At 36.4% G+C, this 20,111-nt stretch overlaps 3 protein-coding genes across 6 annotated transcripts; 1 reads left to right on the plus strand and 2 right to left on the minus strand.

Annotated features, from left to right (window-relative positions):
* Positions 1-744: 744 nt before the first annotated feature.
* SMCO1 (single-pass membrane protein with coiled-coil domains 1) lies at positions 745-4,870 on the minus strand. Its single transcript, XM_034439564.3, has 3 exons — positions 4,812-4,870; positions 3,676-3,813; positions 745-2,632 (listed from the first exon to the last, which is right to left on the minus strand). Exons 1-3 carry the CDS (start codon positions 4,859-4,861, stop codon positions 2,248-2,250), a joined length of 573 nt encoding a protein of 190 aa, XP_034295455.1. The 5' UTR covers positions 4,862-4,870; the 3' UTR covers positions 745-2,247.
* On the minus strand, positions 4,547-12,226 carry WDR53 (WD repeat domain 53). Of its 3 annotated transcripts, XM_034439561.3 has the most exons (4): positions 11,191-12,076; positions 10,361-10,856; positions 8,499-9,073; positions 4,547-4,984 (listed from the first exon to the last, which is right to left on the minus strand). In XM_034439561.3, exons 2-3 carry the CDS (start codon positions 10,841-10,843, stop codon positions 8,516-8,518), a joined length of 1,041 nt encoding a protein of 346 aa, XP_034295452.1. In that variant the 5' UTR covers positions 10,844-10,856; positions 11,191-12,076; the 3' UTR covers positions 4,547-4,984; positions 8,499-8,515. The 3 variants fall into 3 exon arrangements, with proteins under 3 accessions (XP_034295452.1, XP_060539086.1, XP_060539087.1); XM_060683103.2 differs by lacking the exon at positions 4,547-4,984 and having other exon boundaries at positions 5,021-9,073; positions 11,191-11,646; XM_060683104.2 differs by lacking the exons at positions 4,547-4,984; positions 11,191-12,076 and adding an exon at positions 12,142-12,226 and having other exon boundaries at positions 6,940-9,073.
* Positions 11,656-17,543, plus strand: FBXO45 (F-box protein 45). 2 transcript variants are annotated; one of them, XM_087872703.1, is made up of 4 exons: positions 11,656-11,877; positions 13,670-14,026; positions 14,715-14,861; positions 14,937-17,543. In XM_087872703.1, exons 1-4 carry the CDS (start codon positions 11,734-11,736, stop codon positions 15,045-15,047), a joined length of 759 nt encoding a protein of 252 aa, XP_087728829.1. In that variant the 5' UTR covers positions 11,656-11,733; the 3' UTR covers positions 15,048-17,543. The 2 variants fall into 2 exon arrangements, with proteins under 2 accessions (XP_087728829.1, XP_087728828.1); XM_087872702.1 differs by having other exon boundaries at positions 11,659-12,012.
* Positions 17,544-20,111: the final 2,568 nt, after the last annotated feature.

The raw sequence follows: 20,111 nt of genomic DNA on the forward strand, positions 1-20,111 counted from the left end.
AAAAAAGGAGATATCGTCCGGCCTAACTATCCTGGGCAACACAGGAAAACGATCTGTATTTGAAACAACCGGACCAAGAACTGCTACAAAAGCAAGAGGAATCAAGAACTTATCCTACTGTTAGTGTAAACGTTTATGGCCAGTGAATGAGCTGCTTGAGAGTATTTAACTCCTAATCTGTGGGAGAGAGCCAAAACACTTAACCGCTTCTGATTAAATACTTGACATATATACTCCACCAATTACACAGACTGTTTTAAGATTCTTGTATTTGGACTTATGTATTTCCATACTGTAAGAATCTCTGGAAGCTACTTTTGCTTTGCAAAATGATCATCTCAACATCCTGAAATTACCATTGGTAGAACTTTTTGATAACAATTGCAACTTCAAGTGTTTCAAAAGTATCAGTCCCTCCTGAGTAAAAATAATTTCATGCTGAGAACATTATAGATAAATTCAGACTATGGCTTTTATCCATAACTATATTCAATCAAAGAATTAAAAATACACAGGCACAAGCCATGATGTATGCAAGTATTTCAAGTGTTTTAGTTCTAAAAAGATGACCGAAGAAATTCAGACAAATTGACAAAAACTAGAGGATTTCGAGAAATACATCCGAACATTAGCTTGAAAATCAACCCAAGCACCTAATGACAATCCATTTTTCTCCAGAATGCAATAATGGCAATAGAGAACAATTCAAAAAATGAAAACCCAAAAAAGATAGAATACTAAATGTAATGTTTGAAAAATAATTATTTTATTCACTTATTGTACTGTCACTTTTAGGTAAATCCTTCAGATTATATATCTTTCTCTGAATGATTTATTGAACCCAGCTACAAGAATTACCATTTTTATAAAGCTGAACAAAAAACAAATGGGGTGGAGATTTCTAAAGGAAGGCACAATTGAGTGCAACAGTAAACATCAGTACTTCAGCCTGCATCTTTTTGTTGCTATATCCTTTCTAATCATTCTGAATGCTGAGATATCTTACCAAAGTTTTCAAGAAATTGGAAAACAATAAAAAAAAAAACCATGTATACCAGTGGTGAAATCCAAATTTTTTTACTATCTGTTCTGTGGGCATGGCTTGGTGGGTGTGGTGTGGCTTGGTGGGCGTGGCAGTGCAAAATCTCCATTCCCACCCCACTCCAGGGGAAGGATACTGCAAAATCCCCATTCCCTCCCCACTCTGGGGCCAGTCAGAGGTGGTATTTGCCGGTTCTCTGAACCACTCAAAATTTCTGCTACTGGTTCTCCAGAACCTGCTGAATTTTACCCCTGATGTATAGGCTATAAACAGCTGAGGATTTTCCAACTGGTTTAGATGTTGTAGAGTGTAAATGATAATCAGGGGAGCCTTTTTTGCGATTTAGTGTTTTCTGTTCACTGTCCATTTCCTTCTGAATTTTCAAAGCCTATCTTCTTTCTGTTTATATCATTCATAAAGCTGCTCATCCAAAAAGAACTGCTTTTGTATATCGTTTGTCTCTTCCATTTGTACAAAAGTTCTTTTTTTGTCATTCAAATATGAAATGACTGTCAATTCAGTGGGAGATTTTGGAGATTTTCTCTTTGGAATCTCTTTAGTGATCAGAGAGCAATTCTGGTTTTTATTTCTAATTGGATAGTTTTCCATCACCTTTGGGACACACTCCTAATTTCTCAGTCATCTACGTACCAAGTATGGACATTTGATAGTGATATTTCTGTTGTATGTAATATAATGTTGAACATTTGGCAGCATGCTACATCAGATAGAAACTCATACATTTGTGCCACAAAATGTTACATGTTATATATTATAAGTAATAGCCTAAATCCACACAACTAGGTTTTAGGTATCAATCAATAAATAATAAATTCCATCTGCTATTCAAGGATTAGACATATTTAACACAGGAAACAACAAAATGAAATACATGATAGCTGCAGTCCACTGCCTCTGCTGAAATAACTAACGGAAGGATTTTAAAAGATGTTATACACAAAATGGAAATGTCTAGCACTTACATTGTGCTTTCTGGTGTTCAGACTTCACAAACATTATCTATGTAATCTGTTCCACAACTTTGTAAAGCAGGCCAATATTGCTTCTCCCAATTATACATAAACTGATAAGTTTTGCATCTTTCAGTCAATTTGAATTAAATATTTTCCCTTATAGGAGAATGTTTCATGTATTTCTGGAGGAAAAGTATTGTTTCAGAATATATTTGCAGCTTAAATATATCTTCAAACTTTCTTATTTTCCACTACATTAATAGCACATAACAGACTATGATGAAGGACTTGATTATTCACCACTTTGTTTACAACAGATTGGATGTCTTGGGTATAATCTTGCCTTAGTTTATCAGGAAAGTAGTTTGCGTCCTGGCTGTAGGTAATGAAAAATGTACAGAATACTTTAACATCTTCTTCCTGGAGTCCCAATACCTCCAGTGCCGATTCCCATGCTGACTTAATTCTTTTGTTTTTATCTTTCCTCCTCAGAACAGATGATAGTGTAGGCAATACTCTGGCGAGATCAGGAATACTTTCTACCACTTGAGAATGTAGGTACTGAATAGTTTCACAGATATAGCTATAGAAGAGGTTTAGCTCCACAGAATTAAACCTGCAAAAAGATGTTTAAAAAAATAATTTACCTTTACCGCTTATATCAATAGGCACACAAATTATTTCCATTTGAGAAGCAGCCATGTTGCAAAATTCTATTGGTCTCCATTTTAAAGTAAGCACCATTAATTTAAATTAAAATTATTTCCAAAAATGTCTTTAGGGTTGCTGCCTAAACCTGTAATATTTATATTTAACAAGTGCATGGTATATCAAAGTGGAATTCAACCACACATCTACAGTTCTATTAATTCAATACAATTCCCAACATTCCATTTCAATGCCCACATAAAATTTAAAGCAATATTTATTTAGAATATGCATGTAAAATTCAATTTTCTTTTCAATATTTGGTTAATGCTCCATAACTGAACTATTTGGAATAAACATTTCATAATGGAAACAAAGTCTTTGTTTTAAAGCCATTTTGTTAAATCTTAAAGCTAGCATTATTCATACCCTTATTTATTCTAGATGTTTTAGATTACAACTCTGAGAGCTTCCACTTAGTATGAAAAGTCCCAGATGTTGACCATGTTTCCAAGAGAGTTTGAAGTTATAGTCCAGCACATTGAAGGACACAAAGTTGGAAAAAGGTACTTAATAATCTATTCATTTGTTAATAGAATTTGTTAATACCAAGAGAGCCTTGGTAGTACAGTGGTTTAATGCACCCTGTAATTAAGACAGCTGCCTGCAATTTCTGCAGGTTCGAATCTCACCAGGCTCAAGGTTGACTCAGCCTTCCATCCTTTCTAAGGTAGGTTAAATGAGGACCCAGTTTGTGGGGGCAATAAGCTGACTTCGTATAAATATATACAAAAGTATGAAGGCTATTGCTTAACACATTGTAAGCCGCCCTGAGTCTCCGGAGAAGGGCGGCATATAAATCAAATAAAAATAAAAAAAAAATAGTCTATTAAGCCTATCAAAGTATTGTTACATTTTTATTAACCCCAAAAAACACTTGTGATACCATTACCAGACAGCCATTATATTACTCCCAAAGTTTTTAATAACCTATATTTTCATTTTTCTTACCTGTCTTCTAGCAGTGATGTCCACATCTCATCTTGCTCTAGAACCGTATTCCAAAAGTCAAATTTCTCTGATAATTTCTGAATGCCAGAATCTAATACAACATATTGTGACTTTATAGTTTGTAGCTTATTCTCAGTTCTGGTAAGATTCAAAAGCCAAAGGAAATTAGAATCAAGACCCTCCCATTCTAAAGAAAGTTTTCAAGTTTGACTAAAGAGCTCTCATATAATAGATGATTTACACTTGAAAGACTGCTATATGAGTTTGTAACTTAGATTCTTAAGCTTCTATCCATATGGTCTATATATGATGTTGTCATAATGCTGCATTTTACTTGCAATCTTTTCCTCATGTAGAACCAACAATCTAGTCTACTTCATTGTTTCTTTTGGAATTTTTTTTTAAAAAAATTATACAAATAATGAAGTGGGGTTTTTTTGAAAATTTTAGTAACGCTTTGGGAAGGTCAATTTCTTTTATGTAGTAAAATGATGTCTTGGTACATTTATTTTCCTAAAATATAGTGAATAAAATGTAATCGATATTGATTGACCAGTTGTATAAACGTATAGTTTATAACTAAATCACAAGCAAATCAATTCTTTTTCTCCAGTGTTCATTATAGAAATAACTATCCTACTCTATGGAATTGCCACAATATACAAACAGGTTATACAATCACAAATGCACAATCATTTCAGTTATTTATAATGTTCCATGTTTAACATTGCTGTCCCGAAATGCTAAATTACAGAGCAGCTGTCTATTTTTAAAAATCCTTTTCCAGAAAAAAGATGAAACAAGTGAAATGCTGCTAATTAGTTTGTTTTCAATTATTTTGGTATTTCTGAAGAAATAAAACAATGCATAATAATAGAAACATTCAATTTTTATTTTAAAGTAGGCATTTTCCATCATCCATCCTGGTCCCTGATCCTTTGTAAGTCACCATTTTTAAAAAAAGAATAATTTCAAGTACAATATTATATTTCTTTTATCTGAGACATTATGGAGATTTATGAAGCAGAACAGGTCAGAAAAAAATATTCAGAAGATATATTTAAGATATGAAATGCAGTTCCAAGACCCTTCCCAACACAAACTTTCCCAGCAAAAGTCAACTTCCCCCTTGTGACCTGTTTAATGTCTTGTTCAGGACACACAGAGATAAAGGCTCTTTGGCCATCTTCAGGAATAAGAAACGTATGTTTCCACAGTCTCTTGACTTCTGTTTTGCAATAGACAGCAGTGATATATCCAGTAATCCAACTGGTGCTGAAGGTCACTTTTCTCTTAAAGCTTTTTATAGCTAAGAAATCCAAATATAGAATATTAACACATACTGTACTCACAAGCACATTGTTTATTAAATTACAGCGTGGTAATTACAGTATATTTTTCCTTCTTAGTTTCATGCAAACATAACTTAAGTCTACAAACATCATATGGTTCCATGAAAGGAAATGATAACGAATTCTATCACATATAGGATCACATATAGGATTGCTATAATCAACCATTAATTTTAAATTCATATCAATCTATAATATAGTAACTTTCTTAAATTTCTAGCCGTTTGAAACTTTTGGCAGCGCAGAAGTTGCTGAATTGCAAACCCTAGCAATACTCACTTAGTGGTATGCTGACTGGGATTTCTGGGGAATAGTTCAGCAATAATTGGAGATCAGGGTTCTTTTGTCTTTTTGTACCAATACGTTATCAATGGTGTTAAACATAAGCTCATCTCATTAGGTTATTTTGTAGTATTGTATTCAGATCTAATGAATCTGAATCTGGATCTTAACAGTGGTGCTTAAAAGTTTTTGTACCCTTTTAAGTTTTCAATATTTCTGCATAAATATCACCTAAAAATGATCGTTTTCTATACAAGCCCTAAAACTAGATAAAGAGCATCCAATTAAACAAATGGGTTATTTGTCTCATAGGTCTCATCCAATGTATATAGTGTAAGTCCAACCTGCCTGCACAAAATCCAGCAATTCAAACATTGCTGGACTCAATTTCCAATGTAAGCTGATAGTAAGGGACTCTGAAAGATGTAGTTCAGCAACACTTGAAAGGTCACTGTATATCCATGTAAAACATGCCTTAGTAGGAGGTGGAAAAACAGCACAATACAGAAATAATAATTATAAATGGAGGCATCTTTGATATTTAGTATGTATTATACCTTTTATGCCTAATATTGTATTAAATTGGCTGTCTTCATTAGTCGCCTGCTTCGAATAAAACAAATGTTTACTTTTTGGTAGAGGTATCAGACAACCAAACTATGTTCCCAGGAATAGGAAAACTATTTTAGAACCCAGGGGTGGGTTCTAAATTTTTTTACTAACGGTTCTGTGGGCGTGGCTTATTTTGTGGGCATGGTTTGATGGTCCTGTGACAAACAATTCTTTAGGATTTAGCAGAAGTACTGGCTTTTAACTGCTTGCAGAGCTGTACCGGTCTACCCATTTGTTTTTGGAGCGTTGTGGTCTACCACCACACTGCCTTTTATCGCTGATCAGCTGTAGGACGGCCCTTTGAAACGCTGCGGCAAGAGTTTAAACTGTTTTTTGCTGCTCTGCCACCACCGAGAGCATCGGAAACCACTTTCAGGCAGCTTGGCCTCAATTGCCAATCTACCACCACCGAACGGTTTACAAGGAGCGGATCAGTTCTAGCCGATCAGTTGGGAAGCTTCTTGGCTTCTCAATTTAAAGCTAAGGTGTCTTGTTTTTTTTCTTTCTCTCTTCTTTGTCAAGTGAGCCCTGATTTTTTCCTTCTAGCCGATCAGCTGGGACTCGGGAGGCAGCGAATAGATTGGGGTGTGGCAAGGCAGAGATGGCATTTACCGGTTCTCCGAACTACTCAAAATTTCAACTACCAGTTCGCAAGAATCGGGGAGAACTGGTAGCAACCCACCACTGCCTATACCACATTACAAAATTTGCTAAGGATTCCATTAGAATATATTTTCAAAGTTTTTTTCATTATATATTTTTCCTTTTTTAAAATTATTTTTTCACTTATTTTCAGTTTGCACAGATGATTTTAATTCTTAGCATTGTATATGTTCTAAGCATTTATGAGCAGGGGAAACAACTATTCCTTAGAGGCAGGAAATGTTTAAAATTAAACAACTAAAGTCTTCCTCAAAATTATCATGTCATGGTTAATATTTATTTTCACATAAGTACTATTTAAAGCACATGCTTGTTTTTAGGCTATGTCCTAACAAAATAATTTACAAAAGGTTAATTTCTTATGGATATATGGATGTATTGTTCGTCCCACACTCAGCAAGATATTCAGGCTGTATTTGGCACTTTTATCTACTTAAATATCTACTGGAATAGACAGGTGTGGATATTTTATGCTGTTAGAGGTATCATCACAGAATCACAGAATTACATCGCAGAATGTAAGCTGTTCTGCATAGAGTTGCTTTTTGCAATTGACTGATGGTGAATTTGTCAATACCAATTGTGTTCGAGTGGCGTTCCAGTTGTTTTGGGATTGCACCAAAGGCATCTAATATTTGTGTATGTGTGTGTGTAATTGAATTCTTTTAAATAAAATATAGTTTTCTACTTTATAAATTGTTTAAGAAAAAATAACTTCATTTTCATTGTTTTTCTTTAAACAATAACAATTCTCCATATATACCAGAGATATAAAGTTGTTGAGCATTAATGATCCTGAATAGACCTGGTCAGCTATTTGTATAGCAAAGCAAATATCAGATCCCATATACTACACTTTTTGATAAAAACAACTTATCAACATTTAAAAGAGCCAGGTTCCATGAATACTGCAATAGAAATTTTATTCTGGATTGAACAACCCACGGCTGCCTGAATTTGCTGCTGATCCTCCAAAACAGTAATGGGAGATATTTACAGAATTTGTTCAAGGTCCTTCATTTATCGCCTCAGTTTTTATTTTTTAACCAAAAGAATGCACAGAAGAACAAAAAGGTGATTAGGGACCTGGAGGGTAAAACATATGAAGAACGGTTGTAGGAATTGGGTATGGCTAGTCTAATGAAAAGAAGGACTAGGGAGTGACATGATAGCAGTGTTTAAATATCTGAGAGACTGCCACAAAGAGGGAGTTGACCTATTTTCCAAAACACCAGAAGGCAAGACAAGAAACATGAATGGAAGCTAATCAAGGAGAGAAGCAACCTAGAACTAAGGGAAAATTTCCTAACAGTGAGAACAATTAACCAGTAGAACGGCTTTCCTTCAGAAGTTGTGGGTGTTTCAACACAGGAGGCTTTTAAGAAGAGACTGGACAGCCACTTGTTTGAAATAGTATAGGGTTTTCTGCTTGAGCAAAGGGTTGGACTAGAAGACCTCTAAGTCCCTTCCAACTCTGTTATTCTGTTATTTTAAAAGTCTATTTCTGCCAGTAGAATTTATAAAAATGTATATTAAAACAGACATCTCTATTTTTATTTTGTTTTAAAACCCAGTTCTTTATTCACATATACCCTGTTTCCCTCAAAGTAAGACATCTCCTGATAATAAGCCCAATCGGGCTTTTGAGTGCATGGCAATAAGGCCAAGCGCTTATTTCAGGGTTCAAAAAATATAGGACAGGGTCTTATTTTCGGGGAAACACAGTACATAACTTTTATTGCAAGCTTACCAGTAAGGTCATACCAATTAGTTATTCCAAAAGTAGTACTATATATGTACTACCAAAATAATTTTTAGCAGCACACAGAATTGGCTTAATTATGGGAGGTAGTAGGAATAATGCATCAAAAAATTAGTAGATTCAAAATACTGCACCAGAGATTGACTGCTTACCTAAATATATGAAGGGTTCAAGAAATAGGATACACGGATATATCGTTACTTTGGTCAGCAACAAATATTTTCTTAGAACCATTAATTGACACATATGAAATCCAGTTCACTTTCTCTCCATGTTCAATGATTAGTTTGGGTGAAATGGATAGGCATTCATTTGTGTATTCTGCGTTCATTTTGTCAGCTTTCTTGGTGGCATTTTTCTTTTTGTGAATTGACTTGTTTGGACTTTTCAATTTTCCAATTTCACTGCTAACATCCCACAACAATACTTTTCTATCATTTCCCCCTGTAATAAAGCAATACGTTTCAGGCAGAAAGAAAATCTGTGACACTCCTAATGAATGACCTTTAAATGCTACTTGCTGTTCAAATTTGGCACCTGTTACTCGAAAGATTCTGATTTTACCATCTTCAGCTCCACAGCCAAAGACATTGCCACAAGTAGAAACAGACAATGAATGAACCAATGGTGGGTTAAAGAGTTGGCCAATCCCTTGCTCAACTGGTTCTTCTTCTTGCAAGTTCATAATCCATTGTGGGCGAGTTTTTTGCAAGTTCCACATTATAATCTGTAAACAAAACAAATAATAATTAAGATTTCTTAATTCAGAAGTCATGTAAATGTAAATTTTCATTTATATTATCATGCTTCCCAGAATACAAAAGTGATGGACCTGAAATAAATTATGCTTTAGGTTATAGATCAAAAGCATCTGCTGACTTAAATTATATCTAATATAGAATTACTATCATTTCATTATTTTTGAAACTTATAAACTGCTTCAATTTCAGGGACTCTTAAATTTTTTTAAAAATATTAATTTTATAGCAAAATATGTTTTTACTGTATTTACTACAAATCTTATATCTGCCAAGTTGATTAAGCTATTTTATGCTGAAATTATAGGTTTCCAGCACAGCAGTTACACCTAAGCTATGAAAATGTTTAAAACCCATGGGACAGAGACTTGTAGATGCTGTTTTTCAGGGGCACCGTATGTGTTACAGAATAGACTCTACCAGAAATTAGATTGCTTCTATAGTTTTGTTCTGGAAAATTTATTTTAGAGGGCTTATGATAATTGGAAGGTTTCTTGGTAGTATAGTTTATTTTGGGTTTTATGGTTGTATTATCTGCTCTTAATTGTTGTAATCACCAAAAGTCTCAATTGAGATAGGTGCAATTATGATAAATGAAAATTAAACTGCTATTCTGTAGAACTCAGTCTTCTATAGTATATTATTTAGAAAGCCAAATATATAAAAATTATTTTTATTAGAGATACAAGTACTATGGTGGAAAATAAGTATTAACTGCATAATTTTTACATCAACTTTATTACAGATGGTTCTTGATAAGATCTAATCTAAATCTAATACTTAGTTGATTTTTATTCATTTATTCATTTGGAATTTTCCATTCTCTGCACTCTGCAGAAATCTATATCTGTTCCAAAGGATAAAGCCAAAACTAATCTCATCTGGCAACAACGTCTGTTTTCTTGGCAATAATTTATCATTGTGTATAAATCCTTTTCTTTCCTTATCTTCCATCCTTAATCAATTTTCTATCTTCTGCATCAATCAAAGTAAGGTTGCAGTTGGAAAACAATGCTGATATTGCACTAACTACTTCTGCATTAGATTTAATTGTGCAGCTGATGTTGAGATTCTGAGCAAGTTAACTTTCAGAAAGGATTTTTTAAAATCTGATTCAGTTGTTCTATTCTATACCTCTATAGAAAACAATCTATTTTTGAACAATTATAGCAATTGACAATTGCTACATATCGTTGTACACATATAAACCTATCAAATAAGTGATATTTAGTAAGCTTTCAACTATTGCTGATCACCTTCATATCCAGGCCACATGAAAGAAGGCTTTGTGGCCTCTGGGGTCGAAATGCAGTAGATGCACAAATATTTGAATGTCGTTGCAGGCAGCGACTCAACTTCTTGCTTTTTAAGTCAATTATCTTTATGGCTCCAGAATCATCTGCAGCAGCCAAGAAGCTGTCTGTTTCGTTTATTGAAAGGCAATTGATCTCTTCCTCATTTACATGGAAACATTCAACTGGCTCCTTGAGACACCTAGTATCCAGCATGCTAATAATTTCCCCATGAGAAGCATAGAGTGTTCTAGAACAAGTGGGAGAAAATATAACGCTAGTGACATCATCTGCTTTTTGAAGTCGTACACATTCCAGTGGATTTCCTTCAGCATTCCAAATTGTGAGCTCCCCTCCTCCTGCTCCTGAAGCCAACAGACCATCTTTGCTCACGTTTAAGCTTAGTACTGAAGAAGAATGTCCATTGGTCCACTTCTTTGCCATCATATCTCAAGGCAGACTGGAAAAAAAAATAATCAGCAGGGTAACATTTTGTTTTGATATATACTGAGGAATCAAAAGGTGATTGTATTGTGTTCTTTTTTAGATTAATTTACTCAAGTGAAGCACCTACTGGTTTAAACACTTAAACATCTAAATTCCAGTATATTGAAACTTAAATATTGCAATAGCCTTGCAATCATTTTTCAATGTAAACTTAATCCTTAGGCACAATGCCTGTTTGAGATAGGAGGCCATTGAATAAATACATATAGTCTTCCAAATAAGCGTATAACAAATCAGCGACCTTAACCCAGCCACTACTTTCCTAGTTCACTCGATACTTGCATTACCTCAAAGCAAAGAACCAATTTCTCCCGATCCCAAACTCTCTTCCGGCAAAGAAAAACTGCTGGGTCCGTTTAGCATTCTCCCTTGACAGGTGAAGTTTTTGCGCATGCGCTTACGACAGCATCCTCTTTCTCAGGCTCAGCAATGCCCTCAACCAAAATGGCCGGCCCACGTTCAAGGCCCTGCTCCATACCGCATGACATTAAAATAAAGTAAGTAAAAGGTGCGTTGTCCGAGAAGCCCGCTTCAACAGAGGCCCCTCGATTGTTCTGGCCTCTGCCCTACTCGGAAACGTAAGGTCAGGAGCAGCCTCCGTACAACGAGCTCCATATCAAACAAAAGCGTTCATTTCCGCCTCTCCTTGCCGGCAACAGGCGAGGAGTTCGTTGGCAGGGTAGCACCTCCTACTTTTGCACGCGCCGGATTGGCTCTCTGGTTAGCGGGTAGGCTCGCGGTTTCTAGCCGCCTTCACCTGGGCCGGGCCGGTCGGTTTGGAAGGCGTGCGCGCGCAGGACGCGAAGGCCGGTGGTCAATCGCCTGAGGGTATGGCGGCGGCGGCGGCGGCGGCTGCCGGCAGCGGCGGAGCGCCGAACTCAGCCGCCGCTGCGGGGGGTTGGCGGCTTCCCGGTAGGGTACTCGAGTTCGTCTTCTCCTACTTGGACCTCCGGGAGCTACGGAGCTGCGCGTTGGTGTGTAAGCTGTGGTACCGCGTTTTGCACGGCGACGAGAACAGCGAGGTGTGGCGCAGCCTGGCGGCTCGCAGCCTCGCCGAGGAGGCGCTACGCACCGATATCCTCTGCAACGTGCCCACCTACAAGGGCAAGGTCAGGCGAGCCTGTAGGGCGACGCTTCAGCGCGCTCCGTTCCGTGTTCGTGCGCAGGCACACTGAAGGTGGGGAAAAAGAGGTGGGGGGCGAGGGGAGGTGGGTGGCCGAGGAGGCAGCTTCTCTTACCAATCGGCTCTCTTGTCAAGTCCGGCGCGGCTTCCCGGCTCCCATTTCTAGCCTTGGGGATGCTGAGGATGGGGAGACAAACGCGCCTCGGTTGTTTGTGGGGGGGGGGGGGGGCGGGCTAAGCTCATGGGACTGTTGGTAAGGCAGCAGCAGGAGGAGGAGATTCCCTCGCTTGCTCAGAGATGCTCCGATAGGCTGCTTTGTTCGACCCCGAGAGTGGCCGCGGATTCCAGAGTTGTCATATATACTTTCACCGGCTTTCGTTTTTTGCTGAGCGTTGCATCGCAGTAGTGAGGTAACCATTCCTTATCCACATGTTGTGTAGATGTGCCCTAGGTGTCTTTTGTATTATACCAGTGTTTCTCAACCTTGGTAGCTTGAAGATGGGTGGACTTCAACTCGCTGGGGGATTCTGGGAGTTGAAGTCCACCCATCTTCACGCTACCAAGGTTGAGAAACACTGCATTAGACACTGTGGCGCTGCCTTAAGCTTAGGCAGCAAATTCCATCCTACCCAAGCAGGAGGAGTTTATGGAAGAACTGGAACTTTTGAGCCCTTTCTCCTCTTGTGGTCCTCCAGCTTTGTGAGAATTTGTCATTTTAAATCCTTTGTAGGTTTGCTCCTTAACTTCTTTCATAAGTCCTATACCTTTATGACTTTACGCATACCTTTAGACGCATATCTTTCGTAGGTCATATACCTGCAAAAAGACATTGCCTCCTTTTAATATTATATAAAAAACCACTTTGGCAAGCTGTTTCTGAAGAACCAACTAAAAATGTTGTAAATAATTAAAATAAATGTACTGTTGTAAAGAATAATAGGAAAATGAGCCAGGTATTGCCTCATATGGAAAAGTCATCCACTAGCAGAAATGGAAAGGAGAGCCACTGAAAAAACAATTCCTGTTCTCTCCTTTCTCTGCTTAACTTTCTGAAAGGCTGAGTCAGGCACCTGCACCTCTTCATCCAGTTAGACTGAGGATGTGGAATTGTGACACATACTGAATTTTGTTTTATTGTCTTTTACAGAGTAGTTATGGAGTAAAACACATCTTTTAAGTTTTCCAGACTTCACTGAGAACTATTTGATGCACGTGTTCTGGTGCTGATGAATTTTTAGTTACTTTCCTTTCAGAGTGACACTGCAAATTTATAAGTGGCTCATTACAGTTTAAAATCTATTTCTAATGTACTCTGCATTGATTAGGCTATTTGTGCTAATGCTGCATATGTAGCAAACACGAAATACAATATTATCACCAAGTAATAAACGTTTAAACAATTTAGTCTTTTTTTGTGGAGATGGTTTCTAATTTCTTATCTCACATCTGTAACTTGTGGTTCAGAATGTTTTCTCTTTCTTGTGACCATGGTTTTGAAGTGTTAAGTCTTGGTCTCTATTGCAGTGATACAAAAATAAAATATTTATTCAAGAATGAATATAAGCATTTGAATAATTAACAGTCTTACTTAGTTTGAAAGATCTTCTCAACTTCCCTTTATTTTTTAAAACTTTTTTTTTTAGGTACGTGCCTTTCAGCATGCTTTCAGCACCAATGATTGTTCCAGAAATGTTTATATTAAGAAGAATGGATTTACTTTGCACCGGAATCCCATTGCTCAGAGTACCGATGGAGCAAGGACCAAGATTGGCTTCAGTGAAGGCCGTCATGCTTGGGAAGTCTGGTGGGAAGGTCCTCTTGGTACAGTGGCAGTGATTGGAATTGCTACAAAAAGAGCTCCCATGCAGTGTCAAGGTTATGTAGCCCTCCTGGGGAGTGATGACCAGAGCTGGGGCTGGAATTTAGTGGACAATAATTTATTACATAATGGAGAAGTCAATGGCAGTTTTCCACAGTGCAACAATGCCCCAAAATATCAAGTAAGTGAAATCCGATGTTTTTTGAAAGGGCTACATCAGTGTTATGACATAGTATTTCTTCTGCAATTAACTTCATTTTTCCTATTTTGTCATGCTTAATTCCATATTTTCTCATGCTCCATTCCCTTGCATGCTGAAGATCTGCTTTAAGGGATACCTTAACTTTGGAAAAGATTCGGAGGGTCTGTGTAAACATAGAAAGAGGCAAAAAGAATCCTTTCCCCTGACAAGCATTGCTTGTACAACAGAAATGCACTGTTGGAAATTGGAAGCCACCCAGAGTTAATTAGAAGATGAACAGCTATCTCGTTAAATAAATATAAATAAACAAATAAAAATAAGTCTTAATAAACCAAACATTTTGCTGAAATTTTGATGAGCTGATCCTTCAGGAATTCTTAGGCTATGTTTTGAATGAATTTTGTTTTAAGTTAAAATTTTCTGAAATATGTATATATTTCAGTCTCTCTTCAGTGAAATTTATTCTAAAAAAAATATCTACAGTTAAGCCAGTGTAATCATTTAAAGCACTATGTATTATATAAAAATGGCTGTATCTTAGTTTACTATTAACGTTTAAAATGTATGTTCAAAGTACCTATCTGTATTTATTTATGTTGTTCGTTTATGTTGTTTTTTCCTCTAGACATTTGCCATCTTTCTCAATCTTTCCTCTTTTTGTTTACAGATAGGTGAGAGAATTCGTGTTATCCTGGATATGGAAGACAAGACCTTGGCTTTTGAGAGAGGCTATGAGTTCTTAGGAGTTGCATTTCGAGGACTGCCAAAGACATGTCTGTATCCAGCAGTGTCTGCTGTATATGGCAACACTGAGGTGACGTTAGTTTATCTAGGAAAACCTTTAGATGGATGATATTTTTGTGTTTTTACTTTGTTTTTGTTTTTTTAGCAAGAACATGAAAATCAAGTTGACAATGTGGAGAAACCTGCATATTGGTTAACAGGACAGCATGAGGAAAATACATGGATGTGTGCTCAAGAAACCAAAACTTTTGATTAAAAAGACCAACTGTTCTTAACAGAGTGCACTGACATTTCCTTTTTCTGCCGGACCAGAAAAATTCCTCAGGGGCGAGGGGGGTTTACAGTTAAACAGGCAGTTAACCACAAGCATGTTGCATTGGATTTTGTACCAAGAGTGGCAATATGGAATCCTGTATATACGTAAGGAATTGTTTCATAGAAGTAATTGCGGAAGTTATCTAATATGTGAGAGTAACATGTTCTGTGGAAAAGGTTTCCATTTTGAAAGCAATTTGTTCTTTTCCAACCTTTAATCCAGTGTGTCTTACCAAAGGTAATAAACTTGGATTTTATTTAATATATTTTGGTTGTGCTTGGAGCACTGATTCTGGAGATCAGTTTTCCAGAGCTATATTGTGCAGCTATACTGAAGTGTATTTTAAAAATTGTACAGAAGCTAAAAATCGAATGATAGAAAGGTTTGCTAACCAGTATGTAATTTCTCAAATGGAAAAACCACTACATGTCAAATGTCAATCTTTGTCTAGGGATTGGACAAAATATATACAGGTGCATTTCTGTTTTGTTGTGCCACATCTCTTTTGGCAAAAGGAGCAATGTATGTTTATTAAATAATGGTTGAGATTGATCAATAGAATAGTATATATATGGAAGGGTAAAATTTATTTCTAATGTATTTTGAAAAATTAGGTTTCCAAAGTATTTCCAAATAGCAGTCATTTCAAAATATTCAATTCCTTAAATTAAATCAACTGAAATTTAAACAGGAATTCCATCCCTGATACACAAATTTCAGTATGGGTAGCTTTAATTTTGTTAACATTTATTACAAAAACTGAAAATAATTTGTAAAAAGTTAATGAATTTTATGTGATGGAAGTACTTGTGGATGATAGAATGGTTGTCCTTTCTCACATTAGTTTTCCCCCAGATTACCCTATATCTTTGCCATTCCCTGGTATCCATTGCCTGCACAATTTATCTTTTAACTTTGTAATTCCACAGGCCAGCTGTTGGTACTAAATGTTATTTTGTTTATAAATCTATTTATTTAAAGATATTGATAAAACACTTTCAGTGCAATCCTATGCATATTTCTTTCAAAAGCATATCAGATGATATTCAAACAGTTTTTTCCACATATGCATAGAATTGTGTCATTTGGGAGGAAATAAATATTGTTTACATTATTTTCTACATAATCTGAAATACATGGTCTTGCAGACATCAGATAATTCCTTAAATATGTAAAAGAAAACATTAAAGATATTTTTTTATTTTTGTTCAAGCCGGGAAATGCTGATTGAGTTCTATGAGTGCTGCTAAATACATGTTTTATATATTTTTTAAAAGGCTTCTAACCTATGGCTGAAAAGTACATTTACTCCACAAAAAGTTTGGAATGGTAGTATTTAAGCCAGCATTTGATCCCCAATACTTGGCAGTAGCTATAGACATGTTTGTCTTTTTCATTTCTATTGTTTTTCTTGGCTTTACCAGCTTGCTATCTGTCCTTCACTTTGGCAAATAAGGCTCTGTGACAAAAAGAAATTGGTTAATTGTTCTGGAATATGTCTTTTTTTTATCAGCCTTTTTTTTATAAAGACACAAGACATTGATGGTGATAGCATTAGGCTAATTAAGAAGAGACTCCCCATTATAAGCTACTAGCAATTTAAGAAAAACCAGAAAAGGAAATTTTAAAAGAAGAAAAGAGAAAGACTTTACTAAGAGAATTCAGTGTTTGCATGTTCTGTACTATTTGGGTTTGGCTCCCTTCCGGATTTATCCATTCATGCTCAGATACCACTAAATTGTGTTTGAAAGCAGCATGTGTGGATTGATGTTCTTAAAATGTTTGTTCTATATATGTAGTATTTCACTGAATAGAACAAGTTCATTCCTGGCATGTTTCTACAGCAAAGTCAGAACAAGGCTATGAAATGACTTTTAACATGTGGTACTAAGAAGTCATGAATAAAGTGGGAATAATGTGAGATTTCAAGAAACAGTTTATGTATACAGTGCTGTAAAATGCATCACTACGGTAAGTAAAACTCTGGCATGGGCTGATATAAAAGTAAAACTTTCATTAAATTAACTGTCTCTGTGCAATCTTGGATAGATTTTTTTTCTGTTTTTCTATACAAAGAATAATCTATCCTGTATAAGGTTTCAGGGGATGTGCAAAATTCATAAATTTGGTAACATTTGAATGCCAGAATGATCTATTCCCCTCCAGATTGTGTCCTTTTGGAGGTGTTAAAAGTTCTCTGGAACTTTCAATTCCAAATCGTTGAGTTTTGTAGATTCTTAGAAGAAACTTCTTCCCTGTTAATATAGAATGCCTTTCCTTCTTTCTAATACATGTGCATAACCCTTTTGCAAATTGTTCCCATCTGTCTCAAGGAATTATTAATCAACCTATGTATATAGAATTCTTATAACTTATTACCTGAAGACCAATTTCAAGCTGTACAAAATACTGAAATAAATTGCTAAAATATGAAAATATTACTTTTGTGTATTGTGTTTTATAGTTGAGTAGATAAATATACCAAGTCCATGATGTTTGGTATATTATGTATTTATTAGATTTTTATCCTGCTTTTATTACATATAAATAACTCAAAGCTTGCATACTTTATCTGTACAGGTACCTACTTTGAGTTATGACGACAACTGAGACTAGAATTTCACTTGCTAAGCAAGGAGATTGTTGAGTGAGTCATGCTCAAATTTATGACCTTTTTGCCATGGCTGTTAAGTGAATCACTGCAGTTAATTGAATTGTGGTTGTTAGTTGAATCTGGTTCCCCTCATTGACTTTGCTTGTTGGAAGCCATCTTGAAAGGTCGCAGCTATCTTGTGACAATTGTAACTGTCATAAATACATCCTGCTTGCCAAGTGCCCAAATTTTAATTACATGACAGTGGGGAAGCTGTGACGGTTATAAATATGAGGAATGACCGAGTGGCACTGTAACTTTGAATGGTCACTAAACAAATGGTTGTAAATCATGGACTATCTGCACCTGTTTTGCTCCAGAGACTTATCAGCTAGACCAGGGGTGTCAAACTGGATTTCTTCAAGGCCTGGATCAGCATTGTGGTTCTCTTCCACAGGCCAGCTGGAGGGGAGGTGGGGGAGACAGCCTGGACGGCCTCCTGCAGCACTTTATGGGCCAAAACGGGGGGGGGGGGGGGCGCCCCATTTTGGCTGCCAGAGGTACCGCAAGCCAGTCCTTTGCTATTTCCAGGCCAGCCCTGCGGACCAGATTTAAGCATGAGCTGGATCTGGCCCACGGGCCTTCAGTTTGACACCCCTGAGCTAGACCGTATCACTTGCTAAAGCTGCATAAGCAGATGCATTCATGAATTCTTAGTTATTACTGATACTGATTTCATATGTTGCCTTACCCACCTATGCTTTTGATCTGTTTCATAAGACCCACAAGACTGGCTACCTAAAAAAGATTTGTGCATGCATGATTTGATAAAGGTATAGATGATCTTTTTTAGTCTGGAAACTATGACAACCCATAGGGGAGTGGGTATTGACACTGACATAAATGAAGTAGGCGGTATTGAAACTTTCAGACATATTTTTTAATGATGGTTGGGATTTTGGGGGGTATTTTAAATAATTTTATGACGGCTTTGCATTGCTTAAGGCACCTATTTTGTCTGAAACTCATGCCCATTTTCTGGAGATACAATCTGTGCACAGGTTGCCCATTCTGATCTAAAATAATATTGTTTCCTTAGTAGAAATAAATGACAGTAAATGTAATTCATCTGGGAACTGTTCTGTTTTTGGAATATCTATACAATATTCCAATTATAATAGAAATATTATATAAAATATATTTAATAAAATTAAAATGTTACCCAAGTAACATTCTAACATTCTTCAGTTCAATGGTACAAGTTAGAAAAATACTTTAAAAAGTGGGTGCAGAATGTAGGTTGGCAGAGGCTTTTTTGATTAATGGTGGATGTATCAGCTTACTGGAAAGTCTGCTTATTCTCAGTATGCTAAGATTGTTTATTTGAAAATAAATTAAGCAATCTTTCATCAAAGAAAACTGAATAGACTATTTCTGAAGCTTTAGAATCCAAGAAAGTAACAATACAAAGATAGAAACTAGCTATTGAACAAGAAGATTTTATTAAAATTGTGATCCTTTGTATGCTGCTAAGAGAATAATTATTTGTAACATCTCTTTACACTCGAATTGCTTTTTTTTCTGATCTGAATACTGTGGAGAAGTCCTCTTAAATTTCTAACAGCAGGGGACAGCAGTATTTCACAGAAAAGCCAACATAAGTCACAAATATAGAACAATATAGTGTAGATACAGCAAATGCTTTCTGATAACACGGGAAGTGGTATCTTCTAGCAAATTTTTAATGGGAAATGGTTAAAAACCAAGCTTGTGCCAAATGTACTTAATTATCACCAATTTTGAAATAACAATTGCTAAGGTTCTGCACTATTCCAAAATGATTTAGAAGTATTTCAGACTTTTCAGAAGAACAAGCGCAGCATCTTTTCAATAGTATATATCAGTGATGGCTAACCTTTTCTGGACTGAGTGCCCAAAGTGAGCACACGTGCCTGAACCCCCAAAATGCAATGTGCGCGCATGCCCCACACACATGTGTGGCCTACATGTATGCATCCCACCCACTGCATGCGCGGCAGAGACCCAACCAGGTGGCCAACGGGAGGCACGTGTGCACGTGTGGCAGAGCTGAACTGGGGCGACATCTCACATGCCCACAGAGAGGGTGCTGCGTGCCACCTGTGGCACGCGTGCCATAGGTTTGCCATCACGGGTATATATGTAGCTCAGGATTAAACTATGGAATCCTTGGGGCTGTATGAACTTGGTTGCTTGCTTTCAGTCATTTCATTATCCAACTAGATAATATCAGTACTAGAAAGTGTGGAATCTGCTCCCTGTAGATGCAGGAGCTTACTGTATACAGTATATATAGTAGTATAGTATATAGAATATACATAGCTTACAATAGCTCTCAGAAGTCACAACAAAAACTCAATCTTACAACTCAT

This window comes from Pantherophis guttatus, chromosome 6 (assembly GCF_059756535.1).
Source record: "Pantherophis guttatus breed Tessera chromosome 6, ASM5975653v1, whole genome shotgun sequence".
NCBI lineage: Eukaryota > Metazoa > Chordata > Lepidosauria > Squamata > Colubridae > Pantherophis > Pantherophis guttatus.

Bases quoted from the DNA above. Each gene is read 5' to 3' on its own strand.
- FBXO45 (XM_087872702.1), top strand. From the start codon at position 11,734: ATGGCGGCGGCGGCGGCGGCGGCTGCCGGCAGCGGCGGAGCGCCGAAC. The intron at 12,013-13,669 runs GTCAGGCGAGCC...TTTTTTTTTTAG, and splicing joins TGCCCACCTACAAGGGCAAG to GTACGTGCCTTTCAGCATGC. The intron at 14,027-14,714 runs GTAAGTGAAATC...TTTTGTTTACAG, and splicing joins ACAATGCCCCAAAATATCAA to ATAGGTGAGAGAATTCGTGT.
- WDR53 (XM_034439561.3), bottom strand. From the start codon at position 10,843: ATGATGGCAAAGAAGTGGACCAATGGACATTCTTCTTCAGTACTAAGC. The intron at 9,074-10,360 runs GTGATCAGCAAT...TTTTGTTTACAG, and splicing joins CATGTGGCCTGGATATGAAG to ATTATAATGTGGAACTTGCA.
- SMCO1 (XM_034439564.3), bottom strand. From the start codon at position 4,861: ATGGCCAAAGAGCCTTTATCTCTGTGTGTCCTGAACAAGACATTAAAC. The intron at 3,814-4,811 runs GTCACAAGGGGG...GAATCTTACCAG, and splicing joins CTGAACAAGACATTAAACAG to AACTGAGAATAAGCTACAAA. The intron at 2,633-3,675 runs GTAAGAAAAATG...ATCTTTTTGCAG, and splicing joins ACATCACTGCTAGAAGACAG to GTTTAATTCTGTGGAGCTAA.